The 17,286-nt window shown below is 43.0% G+C and overlaps 2 protein-coding genes and 1 long non-coding RNA gene across 3 annotated transcripts; 2 read left to right on the top strand and 1 right to left on the bottom strand.

The window, feature by feature from the left end:
• Positions 1–452: 452 nt before the first annotated feature.
• On the bottom strand, positions 453–10,241 carry LOC107305253. Its single transcript, XR_001551374.2, has 7 exons — positions 10,161–10,241; positions 9,825–10,048; positions 6,576–6,754; positions 4,907–5,698; positions 4,021–4,309; positions 3,770–3,924; positions 453–1,164 (listed from the first exon to the last, which is right to left on the bottom strand). It is a non-coding gene; the product is annotated as an uncharacterized LOC107305253 (long non-coding RNA).
• Positions 9,077–10,724, top strand: LOC102699438 (B3 domain-containing protein Os11g0156000). The gene is made up of 3 exons (XM_006662683.3): positions 9,077–9,758; positions 9,869–10,067; positions 10,168–10,724. The coding sequence occupies exons 1-3, from the start codon at positions 9,146–9,148 to the stop codon at positions 10,178–10,180; spliced, it is 825 nt and encodes a 274-aa protein (XP_006662746.1). The 5' UTR covers positions 9,077–9,145; the 3' UTR covers positions 10,181–10,724.
• Positions 10,725–15,576: 4,852 nt separating this feature from the next.
• On the top strand, positions 15,577–16,252 carry LOC102722987 (histone H3.2). Its single transcript, XM_006662682.3, has one exon. The coding sequence runs from the start codon at positions 15,633–15,635 to the stop codon at positions 16,041–16,043; it is 411 nt and encodes a 136-aa protein (XP_006662745.1). The 5' UTR covers positions 15,577–15,632; the 3' UTR covers positions 16,044–16,252.
• Positions 16,253–17,286: the final 1,034 nt, after the last annotated feature.

The following is a 17,286-nucleotide window of genomic DNA, read 5'->3' as shown; positions in this document are numbered from 1 at the left end:
ATCCTAAAATATAACAGTGTCTACACCTAAAATTTTGTCACATACTTATTTTCTCAACCAATCATAAAATTTCTCTATTAAATTATGTGGAATTTTCTATACCATGTCTAGCTTAAAAAATCCTAATAATTTCTTTAAGGACGAAGGGAGTACTAATTACTGTGCATACTCACTGTGGAACATCTGTTATATCTAGTTACTACAAGCAAGTACAATTGGAACAGGGTTCATTATGTTGTGGTAACCGTGATAACCAAGCTTACCGGTAGGGTGTGATAGTGGTAACCTACAATTTCATTTGGATGAAATTTATATCCAAATTCAAATTTTCCTTGGTTCAACAAGCTAAAGTTTTCACTTTCAACCACACAGTAACCATATCAAACTGGACAGTTACCACAATGAAACTGCGACAAAAAAAATTGTACTGCGTATTTTGATCTTTCCCTTGGTTCAACAAACGCCATTTTCCACTTCAAACAAGGGTTAACCGTGCAATAAGCGTGACAAATCAATCCTTATCGTTGATTTTAAATTTATATTTTTGAAGGCCGAATTTGTCGCGGTCATCAGAATTACCATATCTACCCTATAGTGCACCAAGAGGTTTTACTCATTTACTCATTAGACAGATCCAACGGCTGATATCATCTGCTTTAGATCAAACGGTCCACATTTTCTTTCTATTTTTACCCTCGTCTGTTTCCCCTCAGCCCTCACCTATCCAGCCTAAATCACGCGTAGAAACGACGCGCCGAAACTAGCGCCGACGCTTCCGCTGCTCTCCCCACCGCCGCCGTCGCCCACCCGTCCCCGCCGTTGCTGCGCCATCTCCCTCGCCACCGGTGCCTCGCTGTCGCCCGCTGTCGCCTCGCCGTCACCCCTGCAGCTGCCGGCCGCGCCATCCCCCTGCCGTCATCGCCTCACCGTGCCTTCACCTCGCCGTCGGCCTCGCCATCACTGCTGCCACCGTCGCCTCGCCGTCCTCCTCCTCCTCCCAATAAAATTGCTTGCTTGCAGATCTGCACCGCCCCTCGTCGCTAGGACGGGAGCGCCCGCGTTCGACTGCTGTCGCGCGCCTACGCCCATCACTGCGCCATCCCTGCCACAGTCGCCTCGCCATCCCCGGCGTCGTGCCATCGCCGCTGCCGGCCTCGCCATCCCCTGCACAATGTCAGTGTCAGTTAATTGAATACATTTTTATGGGAATAACTTAGAAATTACTACTTAAAAGCTATCTTGGTATCGTCTTAAACTCTTTCAAAGGACGTGTGGCATTTTCATATGCACATCACTCCAGTTTATTAACTGATACTGATTTTACATACATTTGTAAGGTTTCAGTATGCTCACTTTTCCTGTATAATAGGATAAGTAGTCATATCTTGCCTTGCTAATTTGTGATGTGTTCAGGTTTCCATAATGTTAGGCAATGTTTATCTGAACCATCATAATCTGGACTTGCCATTGTTCATCATGATCTTCCACATGAGCGATCTGAGCACCCCGGTTAATTCCACCTTTGATATAAAATTCTTTTGGTAAATATGACTATGATAGATAAAATTATGAAATATTCAAAACATAAACTTTATTTTAAATCATTGATTTTTATTATTAAATATCACCATTCATTAGCACATGTGTGTTTGATATATAACTTGAATCAAATTAAAGTGCAATTAAACATATTTTAGAAATAGTAATTTAACTAACATGAAATTAAATGATGCATATAAATATTATGATACCGTAGCATTAGCACGGGTATATTGCTAGTGGTAGTAGTAATGGATTTGTATCGTCTACCATTAGTCAGTAAAGGAAGGGGTGAACAGTATGGTGCAATTGGATAAATATCAGCCGTTCGATGTAAGATGAACGGCTCTAGATTGACCGCTACAGTCATAAGATACAGTAAAATAAAATTTTTTGATCGGCACAGTAATTTGCTACAGCGTTGTGCTGTGCATCTCTACAGTTCTCTACCATTGCACCTCACTGTATGCCACTGTAGCCATCTGTCATTGCTTACCAACGGGCAACGACAGAGGACGTGAATCCGGTAGTAATGGTACCGTTAGACAGAGTTGGAGTGCTCCAGCTCTACGATGGGGCGATGATAATTAATGGACCCCCATTCTTGACCCGACCGTACGTACTGCTGGTCCATGGATAATGAACTGCAACTTGCATCGACCGATCATACATGCGATGGCTGGCGTGCAGGTGGGCGGCGGAGGAGGGAGGACCCCAGGTGGCCTGCGCGGCACGCACGTCGCCGGCCCGGCCGATCCAACCATACGCCCTGATGCATGCGCTGCGCAGCCCTAACGATGGGGGACCGGATGGAGCGATCGACGAGGCTGCTGCTGCTGCCTGTGTTGCTTGCTGGTTGGTGGATGGTTGTGTGTGCCGTGCAGTGCCATGGCCATGGCACCTGCCTCACGTTTCACCTGCTCATGACCTCACCATCTCTCTCTCTCTCTCTCTCTGTGCACTGCGTGCCCCTGCTGCTTGGCTTGCTGATCCTGATCCTGAGATGGCGATGTACTTGTGCGGTAATTACCCTCGTGAATCGACCTCCCATCTACTTTGTCAGATATCCAGCGATGGCAATTATGCCCGGCTCAGCGTTTTACCCGCCAGTAAAAACTCCATTATGTTAGGTCTATTATTGATCCTTTTCTCTTTTTCTTTTTTTTTTTTGCCGACGGTATACTTCCTCCGTCCCAAAATAATTTGGCACATCTCATGCCACATATACCGATAAAAACAAAAAGATAAAAAATACCCTCTACTTTATTAAAGCCCAATGCAATTTTTCTATATTTTATCTACTTCCAATACATATATTCTTTAATTTAACAAACTCCAATACAACAATTGCTCAGGATAAACTCATTTTAGCATAAATAAGAAGAGACAAAGATAATATTACTACTTTAGAACGAACAAAATACTATCGCGTTAAGACCTATATGTATACCCAATGATAAATGGGTATAGGATCATACCATGCCCCGCTGGGACTGTTCTCCTTCCAAAACCAACCGATACATGGGTCATACTAGTTACTGAGGGCAAGTGCAATGGTGTTTTATTAGCCGACTCTACTACTCGTCACATAAGCAATTTTGATGGTGACATGGGGGAAAGAGGGAAGGAGAGAAAAACCGTTGTTATGCATAACAACTTAGTTGACTCTTCGCATTTATCAAAGGAAATTTTTTTGCATTAAGGTGAATAAAAAGAAAAGTAGTGTAATAAAAAACATTTTATTGCATTAACCAAGAAATCATACTAACTCTAGTGTAATAAAAAACATTTTATTGCATTAATTAAGAAATCATACTAACTCTACGTTTGCACGTACCATTATAAAATTGCTTGTGATCAGATAAGAGTCTATAGTGGGCTCTACTTTTGCACGTGCGCTAAGGTTCGATATATCTTAAGTTGATCTCTGTTTAGAATTTTGCACTATGAAACAACACTATTATACTAAAACCATGTTTAACTTGCTTATAAAATTATTTTGGTAATTTATTAACTATTACCTCTATTTCAAAATATAATATTTTTGGCATTCCCTAGATTTATATGGATGCTAATAAATCTATATGTATATATGAATAATATATCATGATCAGTAATAAATCTAGGCATATCTTAAACGTCTTATATTATAAAATAGATAAGCATATGATTTTTCTACCATTCCTAGAATAGTTATATATGGTTACGACTTGCGAGTTAACAGTCATACCTTCAAGCATGTAGTGCCCGGCCGCGCCCAATTAACGTCATATCAACAAGCTCTACACTGCAGCTCCTACTTTCTTTCATTCCACAGCTTCACCTCAAATTTCTTCAAGACTGGTTCTCATCTACTCCAAGCCGTTACAGTCACAAGGGTGCCATCTGCACAGTGAATTTAGTGGAAGTATTGTCAGTTACAGCAAGAAATCGATGTGTATGGTATTGTCAGGTACAGAGTAAAGTGGCAATCCAGAGTACCAGATGGAAAAATAAAAATGCAAGGCCATTCACTTTGCGGTGAGATGGCAAGTGGCTCTAGCCCTCCATGTCAGCACCAGCTCGCCACCTCAGACAGAACCATGTCCCTGCAAAGTCGCCCACGCCCCGCAGAAGGCACACATTCCTCGTCATAGGCACTGCTCAAGCAACACGTTGAACGAAGTCGTACCTGTGTGCGGTCCCCCTAGCTCCATCCCCTTTTGCTACCCTGAGTGGTGAGCGGCGCCGACGGCACCCACCTTCGCCGCTCGAGCTTCGTCGGCCACCTCTGGTAGAGAAGGGGAGGGGAAAAAATGATGCGAGAGAATATCTAAATACGGCAGTTTTAATATAGGTTTCTGATTTGTAGGACGTTTGTTGTAAAGTTTTAGACTTGTATATAAATAATGAAAATATAAGGACTAAAAGACAAAAAGGTAAGGGCTGATTTGAAAAATGCTGAAGCCACTTGCACTGTGAGAACAACCGAAAATTGGATGGGTGGCTCCATCCTAAATGACATCGGAAACCGCTCATTTACTCATTTAGAGTAGTTTTCACTGTGAATGGTCTAATGGAACAACATGAAAGCTTAAAAAAGATGTAATGGAACAAGACCTACTACCCTTTGGCCTTTGGGTCATCGGTTGTGCTTCTTTTCTCGAACCAATCGGGTACAGTGGCATGCATTTGAATACTGTTCATAGTCATACCTCATACTTGCAAGTATTTTGTTCATGCTTTCAGTTTCTCTCTCTCAAACACACAAACTTTCTTCCACTTTGTCTACCTTCACTAAAGTCCTCTTTATGCTGACAGAAAGAGGGTACAAGCAATGACAGCATGCAGGACCTGTGAGCGTAAAAGGGCGAGTGATGACACATACCTGTTTCTCTCCCCCATCATCTCCTCGTCACCTCCGATCTCAATCACGTCAGTCTTCACCAGTGCGCGAGAAAAGCTCCAGTTTAGATCATCTGGAATACGCATTCTCACGCACACGCGCAGAGATCTGCCAAAAAGATCGCAAAATTTTAGCTGCGCAGGTACAGAAACTTAGGCAGCGCATAAACAACAGCAGCTGCAAAATGATGCTAACTAGTATACCAGCAAGAACATGGTCCCCCAACATCCAAACAGTTTAACCCCTAGGAATATTACAAACAGATTTCACACCATTATGCAAGATTCCAGCATCACGTTTTGCAAAACACAAACAAAAATCATGGCAATTTTTTCAATGGACGAACTATATGGAAATTATGAAATAGGATAGAATGTTACGCTAACATTAGTTCAGCATGATTAGATACTTTTGTATATGTCAAAGTCTCTGAATGGAGGAATTTTCTAGAAATTCAAGCGTTCTAGAGCAGGAACCCTAAATGTTAGTACAATGGAAACATTTTAATTTGAGGTTCTGCCTTTTTTTTTAAATACTTCCGATGGTGTCATGCACCTAAGAATGACAAAGAGTAACATGCAGCACAAGAGTTTACTAAATTATCCACATGAGTTTGGCAAAACATGCATGCACCATGCATGGTCTTGTGGAAAGGAACCGAGACCACAACAATAAAAAATTGAGAAGCATTAGCATGTGGCCCCTCATCTTGAATTATCTTGTATTCAATTCCATTGAGATGCCAATCCATTCATGTGCATGGAAAAACCAAACCTGCATTATCAAAAGATCGGGCAGGTGAGCTGCTTATTTGATTGACTAATGAAAAGGTCCTGCTGCCAGGCTCCTACCCATGGTCATGTTTAAATATGATAGGCTTAGTCAAATTTCACAACAGAGCAGGCACTATTCAAATGTAGAATAAAAAATATATACTAACTCAGCTACAACGTTGTATTTTTTTTCCATTCATAAATATATACACAATGCAATCAAGGTAAGGGTATCTACGTGCTAGATTTATAAACTTTTGGTTCTTGATAAAAGTTTGAACAAGTAAATTTGTCAACAGTAAATTGCATATGCTTAACAATAATCCATTCCTGCATGCTTGTAATCCTGTATTTTTTTTAGGAGCACTATTCTTCTATCTGTTTCAAAGGTTCCAAAAGGAATTCCCCAAATAGGTTTCAATAAAACTACATAATTGATTTTCTTTGCAAGAAGAATTTGTTCCCCATAGATCTATGCACCTCTACAAACCTATTCAACTTTTGCAAATCAGGGCCCATCAATTCCATAGAGCTGCATGTAAGTGACGTCCACGGCTTTTTCTTGATAAGATTCCATAGTAAACGAACAGATTGGACACTGTTCCATACTCCAAGAGATGCTAAACATAGGGATTATATTTAATCAAGTTTATGCGACAATTTTTAGCATAGACAGATATTATTTTGCAGTAGACGTACCAAGTAGCCCTCGGTTTTCTTTGTTCTAGTTTTATTGCTTTCCTCTGTGCATGCACATAGAAAACAAGCAAAGGGCAAATGAACATCTTCTGGTGATTTATAGTATCAAACAAGAGCATCTATGAGAACAGGGAGATTTACATGACAGTGGAGAACGTATTGGGGACAAATCTTATCACCTGATTCAGTGATTAGTTGGATATCTGCATTGGTGACCTGTTTAGTATGGAGAACATATCGGTGAAGGGGATGTCTGTATTGGTTCATTCTTGATCCTGGAGTTTGGGAACTTGAAGCCTCATAGCAGAAAGCAAGAGTAGGCAATGATAAGGCCACGTGAGATTACAATCACATTTTCCTGTTTTTGATACTGAGTTAGCAGGTAAGAGCAGAAAGGAAAAGATAGCTGTGATTTACAACAAATTGACAAGTCTGATGTTAAAAAGAACCAGGTAATGAAATAAATGTAGACAATATGTTTTAAGATCAGTTAAATCACCGTTATGATTGGATTCTCGACAGTGTTACCTATAACATAACAATGACCCCAGATGGCCCCTCCGGTCTCTCCAAAGGTTGACAAACCGAATAATACTTAAAAATAAGCACGTATTAGTCAGCACACAATGTATCTAACCATGTATGTACCCCTCAAAACCATGTGACAGAATACTTGTCTCCAAAGAAGCAAGCAAAGCGACATTGGTGATTTTGTCCCCAATATTTTAAAGAATCTGATACAGATCTGTCACTAAAAATATGACAAACAGATCACCTAGTGTTCTGTATAACTGTATTCCAGTCCTCCAGCAACAGCAGTTGCTCCCCAAATGCCTGATGCATCTTAAGCCCAAAAGGCAGCCAATAATTTATTTGCTAATTAATAAAGATCATCATCTAACACGAGAAATAAAGTAATACACAGAGGCTTTGCTCCCATGCAAAAACCTCCCCAGTATCCCCAGTGTCCTGAGCAGAGGCAGGTTGTCCTGCCTCCAGTGGCTTGAATGAAAATAAAACCTTACAGCCAATTCAATTCGTTGTGTAAGAATCCAACCAAAACCAGCTCGTTACTCAAAAGTCTTTGCCATATTATTAGGTGGTCAGGCAACACATCAATGAGACAACCCTGACAGAACCCTTGATTGTGTTGAATCTGAGATTAAAAAAACTGGCTCATACTAGTACGACATTACTGCATTCTTTTCCCCTAATTATTCACAGATTTTTGCTCGGTTTTTGTACGCATGCTCCCCAAACTCATAAACGATGCATTTTTACAAAAAAATAAAGTTTCCAAGTCCATCATCTTATCTTTCTAAAATAGATTTTTTTAATATTGTAGTAGCTAATTCCATTCTTTACACCATTAAATTGCTCTCAAAATCAGATAATTTTTCATCTTTCATCTTCAGCTGAAAAAGAACATATCCCACCTCAGATGTACTCCCTTCGTCCCAAAATAACTTCATTTATCACTCATCTCAAAAAAACAAAAAGACTACAATACCATCCACTTTATTAAATCTCAATACAATTATTCTCTACTTTATTTATTCTCAATGTTTTTACAACCATAATGCAATAATTGCGCATAAAGGAATTTATTTTGGGACAAACAGATATGGGCAAAAAATGATCTTATTTTGAAACAGAGGTAGTAATGTCCAAAAACCAAGAAACCATTGCCCTCAACAAGTATGGGCTGCTCGCAGCAATCTATCCATCCATAAAGTCTAGGGGGTGATTGTTTGCCAAACGTCATATTTGCAAATGAAAAATAAATTGTGAATAAAATTTTCATATACGTATTCTTAGCGATATAAAAACCAAGACTGAAAAATAAACTTCGGTGAAAAAAAACAAAACCAACTCCAAATTTAATGTTAAAAATTCAAATTTTGGCTTATAAGCAGATGCGAAAATATGGGGGCGCTAATGAGGAAAGACTTTGTTTGACCAGCAGGGGATGTATGTTTTAAGAAGAAAACAGCAAGTTTAAATTAGGAAGCACATTTTTCTTAAGGAATGGGAAGGTCATTTTTTTTACAGTCAATTGCTTTTCAGGCTAAAGTCTTCGGTCGCTGTTTGCCAAGGTCAGGTCTGGCGAATCTCTTTCAGCTAATCTAGCCTAGTTCACTACGTGTCTCCACAGGCACTAGCTTCAGTTCCAAATGCACAGTGGAATGGACAGCACTCTATTGGCAACTGAGTTCCCAACCAGCACCCCCTTTCACCAACCCAAAACCAGATGGAAATGGAATGCCCTGCAACACCAGAAACCTGGACCTCTCTATAGGTTAAAATGGGGAGCTAATGACAGTGGTCACACATAGCTAGGTTGCAACCACCAGGCACATGGAGAGTAGTGGTAGGGCCAAAGTCTACTCCACCTCGCCTGGATGGCTGTGATTAGGCCACAATGGCCAGGCACCAACTTTGAAGCACCACTATCTGAGTATCTGATCATTCCTCATCAGCGGCAGCTACACTGAATGAAACTACATATTCTAACCTCAGCATCTTTGATGCACTTCACTTTGATTCTTCCTGTCTAACTAGGTTAAAATGGACCAAGCCCTCATGTACCAGAGAAATAGTAATACATTATTATGTGGACACACCCCAAAGTTCTCCTTGGTAGGCTATAAATGCCTGGCCATGACATCGGCATCATCGTTCTCTACACTGCACACCATCGCCCTCTCCATTAGAGAAAGCTTTTGCCACAAAAAAGTAGCTAGCAGAAATGGCCATGAACCCTCTCTTCTCCCAGGAGCACCCCCAGGCCTGGCCATGGGGGGTAGCCATGTATGCAAGCTTTCACTATCACCACCACTACGAGAAGGAGCACATGTTTGAGAAGCCCCTGACGCCCAGTGACGTGGGCAAGCTAAACAGGCTGGTGATCCCCAAGCAGCACGCCGAGAGGTACTTCCCTCTCGCCGGCGACGCCGCCGACAAGGGTCTGATCCTGTCGCTCGAGGACGAAGCCGGCGCGCCATGGCGGTTCAGGTACTCGTACTGGACGAGCAGCCAGAGCTACGTGCTCACCAAGGGCTGGAGCCGGTACGTCAAGGAGAAGCGCCTCGACGCCGGCGACGTCGTGTACTTCGAGAGGGTGCGTGGCTCCTTCGGCGTCGGGGACCGTCTTTTCATCGGCTGCAGGCGCCGTGGCGACGCTGCGCAAACACCTGCGCCGCCGGCCGTCCGGGTCGTGCCGGCTGCACAGAATGCCGGCGAGCAGCAGCCATGGAGCCCAATGTGTTACAGCACGTCGGGCTCATACCCTACCAGTCCGGCCAACTCCTACGCCTACCGCCGTGTAGGAGAGCATGATCACGGCGACATGCACCATGCAGGTAAAGAAACGAATGCAAAAGCAGTTGATAAACAAAACAAAAACATGAATACCATTTCATACCTACCTCGAGCCTTCCTGCTCATACCATTTTCTGATGATCAACTGTAGAAGAGTCTCCACGCGACACGGAAAGCAGGAGCCCAAGCTTCAGTGCAGGATCAGCACCGTCGAGGCGGCTCAGGCTGTTCGGTGTCAACCTCGACTGCGGGCCAGAGCCGGAGGCAGACGCCACAGAAGCAACAGCAATGTACGGCTACATGCATCAGCAGAGCTCCTTCGCTGCCATGTCTGCAGTACCCAGTTACTGGTTAGTGTTAACTTCAAACAGCACTAAATTCATGTACTTGAGTACTTGTAAGCATCAAGAACATTTCTCTAACCAATGAAATTACAACTTAACATGACAGGGGCAGTTCATAAGACGATCGATGATGAGGAGAGATCTGAGGCCATGCCGATGCCGGCATGATCATAATTCACCAAGTCCTAGCAAGCAATAGTGGAAGAACTAGTTGCTACTGCTCTGGATTGAGTGACAGGTTTAAATTGTGACCTGTGGAAGGAAAATGAAGGAAGTGGGGGAAACTCCCTTGTTTTCCGGGCAATGCTTCTTCCTTCCATCCCCAGAGTGTTTTTTTCTAGATTATTTTCTTCTTCATCTTGTCATCCAGAAACCCTATTTACTGTATGGGCCCCTGGCAGCAGACATGGATGGGGAGGTTTCAGGAAACATCAAGTTGAAAAGGAGATGGGAATTGAAGAGACAGGCAGAGAGCTGTATGTATGTCAGAATGTGTCATCTGTCTGTAGAGTGGGTCCAAGAACAAAACTTGAAGCTGATGTATCCACACCTGCCTCCTCAGGAAACAAAACTTTATCCCCATTTCACCTCTTCTACTGTGCTTGACTACATGAAATCAATTGATGGATCAATGCAATTATGCAATGCTTTAGACTTGTTGCATGCAGTCCAATAGGATTACTGATTACACAATAAGAAAGGAGTGCGTGTGCAATTTATTCCAACTTTTAGAAATGATATCACTGGTATTCTGTCTGAAGAAATTACTAGAGTGTTGATACTGCGAAGAAAATTCCGCAAACGACAGGCAGTAAAGAAATTACGTTGAAAAAAAATACACCGACACCTGGGGATTTCCATGTCTTATCTTTTATGGGTGGTGTCCACCTTTTTGTTCCCCCGGGCAGGAAAGCCTCAACAAAAGATTAGTGTCCAACAAGTGGAATCAATTTCCCCTAATAGGATACCAAGAAAAGGCTGGCTAAGTTGATGGCCTAAGGTGCAAGTTTAGACACCAAAAGTCACAAAACTCCAATGACCTACAAGATTCTTCGGAGCATGCATCTGAAAAAATATAGAGATCTGTCTCCCCCTTGTTGCCTATGCCAAAAACAAAAGGAGCTTGCACGAGGCAAACAATTAAGAGGTTAGTGTTTTGGCCAGTCAATGTTTGAAAGCAGATGCTAGAGAAACATGACCTAACACTAAGCTGACGTGGCGATACCTGATATTAACCAAGGACAAAGCCATGGCAGCTTAAAATAGTTACTATGGTGACAACTTGTGAAACACACCAAAGCAAAAACAAAGGACCTGAAGAATCTAGATTAAAAGCCTAACACCTAGAGAACTTGATGTGAATACTGTTCAACAGCAAGTTGCCTGCATGCGAAGTAGGTATTGCTATACACAAGCACTGTAGGATTAATATACTGACACGAACTATTAAAACAAAGTACTAGAGCATTCAACTGATTAGGATAAAAAGAATGAGCATGCAAGTTTTAGGTTCATCTGAATGCGACTTGCATCAATTTTGGTAATGGTGATTAAACTAGCAGGTTAACTACCGTATCAACAGAACAAGATTTCCTGTCTGCTTACAAGAGCATAAGCCATGTGCAGGCCTGATGACAAAAGATGAAGCTAGCTTATCCCAGGGTTTCATGATTAACACTTTTGAACACCAAATAATCTATATTAGGGCAAATGGATCATGTGAGTGCCATAATGATAAAGTAGACTGTCAATCTACATAACATATACCGAGGAACGGGAATTATCAATTGTATGTTGCAACTTCAAAGTACAGACTAATTGCACCATCCACATAAAAAATATATATAATTAAATCTCCACCTTTTATCTGTGTTCAAAGTTTTTAGTGACATACCGAGCTGCATCCTTGTTTGAAAGGCAATGCCTGGGATACAACTACACAGTACACTAGATTCCGAAGGAAATAAGAAGGCAAAGCATGCATGAAGGACTCGAATGGCAAATTGGCACTGCCATGATGGTGAGGCATGCATTGGAAGTAGCCATCACAAGACTGAACAGCCAACCGAGATAGGGGGACACACAGTGGGGGCAACTCAGACCAGACCTACAAAATGCTGGCCATGACACACCCATCAGGCACCAGCCACTTGATCTCCTTGCTTTCCAATAAGTCACTGTCTTCATGAGGCTCATGAACAGGCATGGTCCACAAGGAACTGGTACCCTGATGAATGGTCATCTCTTATGTGTATTGTGGCTGTTTCCCCAGTCCCTGCTATTGGTTGTAGATGCCAGCTTTTGTACACAAACAGTACTTTCTATGAGAAAACAGACATGCGCATATGGTGGACCAACAATGACTCTGAGTAAGGACTTGAAGACATGTCTGATTGTACTATGATGTGAAAACTACGAACAAGATGTTAATCATAGTAAATGACAATGAAAAACATCTACACTGTATCAACAGTTTACTCTTCCTCTGTCTGTACTGATAACGAAGAAATACCTCAAGCCCCCAAAATAGCAACATCCTAGGCTAACCAATAAATATAATCATCATGAATTGTATATATATCAGTTAAAGAAACACTATTAACATTTCACTGTGTGCAATGAAAGTGACAAGATTTGCAAAAGGGGAAAACGATTATTGGACAGCATCCTTCAAAAACAAACATGTGCTGCAAAGAGGGAACAACTCTATGTTGTTTATATACTAATGCTAATGGGAGCTAAAAGTGCTTGGGATCATTTCTGGACTATTCAATAACTTACTCGTTGGCATGCCTGTTTCAAGCCCAAGTAGTAGACAAAGAAAAGTATTGTTACGTAATTAAATGATGCACAATATCAAAGCACATGATCAAAGCTTCAAGGTAACTTGGTTGCCACTTGCCAATCGTATAAGTCCCGCAGAGATGAATAGAAAAGAAAAGCTACAAGTAATATGGATAAAAACATACATTAATATTTTTATTTTAATGTAACAGTTTTATATGCAACATAATCAAATACAGTAAAAAGATGAAATGAACGTAAACAATTTAAAAGCACATTAATTAGAGAGGTAGAACCTGAGGAAAGCAGCAGAGCATTTTCTGGAATTTATCATTTTCGAAGTGGAAACGACGTAAGGAAGCTATCCAAAATGTATACTGGTCGACATAATTATTTTTGTCGAGTCAGACAAAGGAGAAGCCGACCAATTTACTTTAGATTGAAGAGAAGTCGATGTAATTATCAGAATTACTGTAGTTCACCGTGAGAATCCGGTAAGTGACTGTAGACACTTCCTCAGAAGCTTTCTTCTAGGGACGCAAACACAACAGCTCGCATAGGTCGCAAAATGTTGGCTTATGATATGTGACATAACTATTGCACAAGATAGAGGTTATTCAACCTGTTCAGATGATCAAGGACCCACAGCTGTGCTTCCATTTGCTATGCACAGTGCAGATGATAGTGCACCATATTACACCAGAAGGGGCCACAAGCATGGCATCATTGATCGAATGACGAATCCATCAATATAAGTCCGGATACAGATCTTTAGAGCAACAGTGCCACTACTGGCAGGACAATAATTTTCTAGATGATGAGAGTAGCACTTGATGATGATTGCTACTTCTCATTCAGTCCTCAATCACCAGACGTCCCCACAAGAACACAAGCCATCCTTAAAATGGTGAAATCACTGATGCATCTGACGATGACTACAAATTCAGCTACATTGTTGCAAACTCGATGAAGGAACGGCAGCTTCTACAGATCTGATCCAAATTTTCTTGTACATCAACATCGTAATTGGGATATTAGGAAGCAAGCTGATTATCTCTGACGTGTTGTGCACGTGACTGATTCTTGGGTGCTCTCCCCACCTCCAACAACACAACAAAATCCTAAATTTTAGTGTTTTTTCCCCCTTTCTGTTGTGTCAATTCAACTCCTTCCCCAACTCTTTGTTTGCGGCTTTGCGCCACTACGCTTAAAAGATCTCCTTGCCATCAAAACGATCTCCCAGTTTCCTCTGGTAACATAGGCATTTATTAAACAATACATGGTTCCCATGATTGCCAGGTTCTAAGAGGGAATTCCGTTGAGCTGCTTCTCTGGCTAATCTAGCATTCCTGTAATTCCCGCATATATGACCCAGGCAAAGATCCCATATTGAAACAGTTGGTTCGAATGGTAGTTATTGAAGCAATTTCTCGAGCTCCATAAACAGTCGCAGAACATCAGCAATGCAAAAATAGTGAAGACAATTGCGTTCGACAGTACGGCCAGACGTCAAGAGCGCGGTGACCAAATGACCAGCGTAACCAAGAAGCCACCAAAACCCTCCACGGTTCCACTTGCATCCCCTCAGTTGGCAAGCGACTCAGAGAAAGAAGACCGTAAAGCACGAAAAATAGCGGCGCGCCATAGATACCTCTCGTTGGGGGGCATTCCGCCGAACACCGTCGGCGCACGCGGCGCCCAGTCCAGAAGCGAGCAGAGCTGGCGCAGCCACCAGCCGTGTCCGTGTGCCGTGAGCCCGTGATATAGCAGCCACCACTCTCCTGCTTTGAACGGTTGCATGGCGGAGAGGACGAGGCGTCCGCGGTGGCGGCGGTGAGAAGCCGGCGCAGCGTGCCAGGGAAGGAAGCGGCGGCGACGACGACGAGGAAGAGAACGAGGCGAGAGGAAATGGGCCTCAATTTTGGGCTTTCGGCGTATGCCGCACCTTTTTCTGGGCCGACTCCATGGGCTGGGCCGGTGACTGTGTCTGATGAAGAATTTTTTTTATTTATATTCTTTTGTTTTCAAAAATTTACAAAACTACACTTCTAACGCGTTTAGCCTTGCCAGAGAACTTTTTCGATGTCGACGGTGGAAGTGTAAATTCGTTGTATCATTCACCGTATAATATCTTTAAATTTTACAAAAACTTTATATTAAGTGGGATAAAGTCAAACTTTATATCAAAATCATAAAGCTATATGATATCACAACTTTGTGATTGACGATTTTTTATTTAATATCGTTTAGATATCTAGATATTCGTTACGAAATCCCTATATGCATTTGAAGTGACCTTATACATTTCAGTAACATTGGTGATCTGTGTGCTCTGGGTTTTCTCATATTCCCATTCCGATTCAAGATTTTCCCGTGGCGCATTGAGGTTTTGGGGAGGAGTAGCATTCGCGCACCATGAAAATCTCCCAAAATTTTGGGGTTTCGAATTTGTTTTGGGCGCGAGGAGCGATCCGGCCGCGCGCAGCTGCATCCAACCAATCACAGCACAGAGATCGAGCCCCCACGGATCGCGATCCGCGAGATGCCCCTGTAATCGAATCCCAGCCATCCAGTCTAAGCCAATCCAACGGCGTAGGTTTCGTGCGGGCCGTGCCCCACCACCCGCGCGCCAAAAATCCAAACGAAAAAACAATTTCGCGCCCTCAAATTCAAACCCAGCCTCCCCTATATAAAACGCACCGTCCCCCTCCACCACCGCCGCCGACGCGAGATTCCCAGCCTTCGACTCCGGCGCCGCGCCAAGCTCTCCCTCCTCCCTCTTCCTCGATGGCCCGCACGAAGCAGACGGCGCGCAAGTCGACCGGCGGGAAGGCGCCGAGGAAGCAGCTGGCGACGAAGGCGGCGCGCAAGTCGGCGCCGGCCACCGGCGGCGTGAAGAAGCCGCACCGCTTCCGGCCTGGCACGGTGGCGCTCCGGGAGATCCGCAAGTATCAGAAGAGCACGGAGCTGCTGATCCGCAAGCTCCCCTTCCAGCGCCTCGTCCGGGAGATCGCGCAGGACTTCAAGACGGACCTCCGGTTCCAGAGCTCCGCCGTCGCCGCGCTGCAGGAGGCCGCCGAGGCCTACCTCGTCGGCCTCTTCGAGGACACCAACCTCTGCGCCATCCACGCCAAGCGCGTCACCATCATGCCCAAGGACATCCAGCTCGCGCGCCGCATCCGCGGTGAGCGCGCTTAGTTAGTTTGCTCTCGTCGATCTGAGCTTTTTGCTCCATGTGCTAGAATTTCTCCTACTCAAGTGATGCATTCTGACTTGCTGCAATGGCGTGCCAACTGTTGATCTGATTATCAATGAAAAATCTGTCTCTAAAGTTTAGTTGCTCTTGTTCCTAGTTTGGTTCTGGTATCTGTTTTGCTAATTTTTTGCTCCTGATTATCTGATTTGATTGCGCTTGGCTTAATAGCGAAAAATGAGCCTGGATTGTGAGATCGGATCGGTGTTTTTGATATTATTTAGAAATTTTGAGGCGTAAAAAATGATGCGAAATTTGGAAAGTTTTGATTTACCGCTTGAAAGGGGGATTACGAATTCACATTGCTCTAATGCCAAAATACGAAACGGATCGAAAAATTGTCAGGCCGGCAAAACATAAGCAGACCGCGTTTGAAAAGCCCAAATTCCGGCCCATTCTTGTGTCTGGTCATCACTATGATGGGCCGGAATTTTGGGCTCTCTAAACAGGCCGCAATGTGGGATTTGGGAAACCGAAATGGGCCGATGGGCTGGGCCTTCGTGCGTTTCGGCCCAGACGCGAGATCCTTTTGGTTTTCCGGTCTTGCTGCCTCCTGCATTGCATTCATTTTTTTAAAAAAATTCAATTTTGACGCTCTTTCGTTTCGAACGCATGCAGAAATTTCAAACAAGCTTGCAGGCATCAGTAAAGATTGCGGTGCTTCGGAGAAGTTTTGGAGTGCGTGTAGGATCGAAACAGAGTTAAACAGACTTACCAGAGGGGGTAAATGGTAGGTTGAACCAATACCCAAAAATTTTTTAACGGAAATAAAAGATTATCTCTGGTTACGTCACTCCTGAGATTACCTCTGGTTACGCTGCTCCTATGCCGTTAATCTAGTTGCGTCGCTCCTGAGATTACCTTGATCGCGTCGCTCTTGTGCCGCCGATCAGATCATCGAAATCTAGAGAAAACCACCAGTAGATAAAAGGACAAAACGTAGATTGAATGATCTGAATTTTATTGCTTCCACAGTTATTTACAAAGTGCACCAACAGCACTCTCAAAATTGTTCACCTAGAATCAACAACTAAATCTCAAAAAAACACCCCAGGACATACCCCTCGGTACTTATTTATATCAACAAAATCTATCTCTGACTAGAAATCAGACTCCTTATCCTAGTAGGACTCATCTTCAAAAGTTATCTCTAATTAGAATCCAAAACCAAACCTCGATACTACAGTA

Source organism: Oryza brachyantha, chromosome 11, assembly GCF_000231095.2.
Source record: "Oryza brachyantha chromosome 11, ObraRS2, whole genome shotgun sequence".
Classification (NCBI taxonomy): domain Eukaryota; kingdom Viridiplantae; phylum Streptophyta; class Magnoliopsida; order Poales; family Poaceae; genus Oryza; species Oryza brachyantha.
Note: the sequence above shows the minus strand (reverse complement) of the source record. Positions and strands in the feature narration are given on the sequence as shown.

Excerpts from the sequence above, each read along its gene's own strand:
- LOC102699438 (XM_006662683.3), top strand. The coding sequence starts at position 9,146 with ATGGCCATGAACCCTCTCTTCTCCCAGGAGCACCCCCAGGCCTGGCCA. Across the intron at positions 9,759-9,868 it reads CGGCGACATGCACCATGCAG|AAGAGTCTCCACGCGACACG; the intron begins GTAAAGAAACGA and ends GATCAACTGTAG.
- LOC102722987 (XM_006662682.3), top strand. The coding sequence starts at position 15,633 with ATGGCCCGCACGAAGCAGACGGCGCGCAAGTCGACCGGCGGGAAGGCG.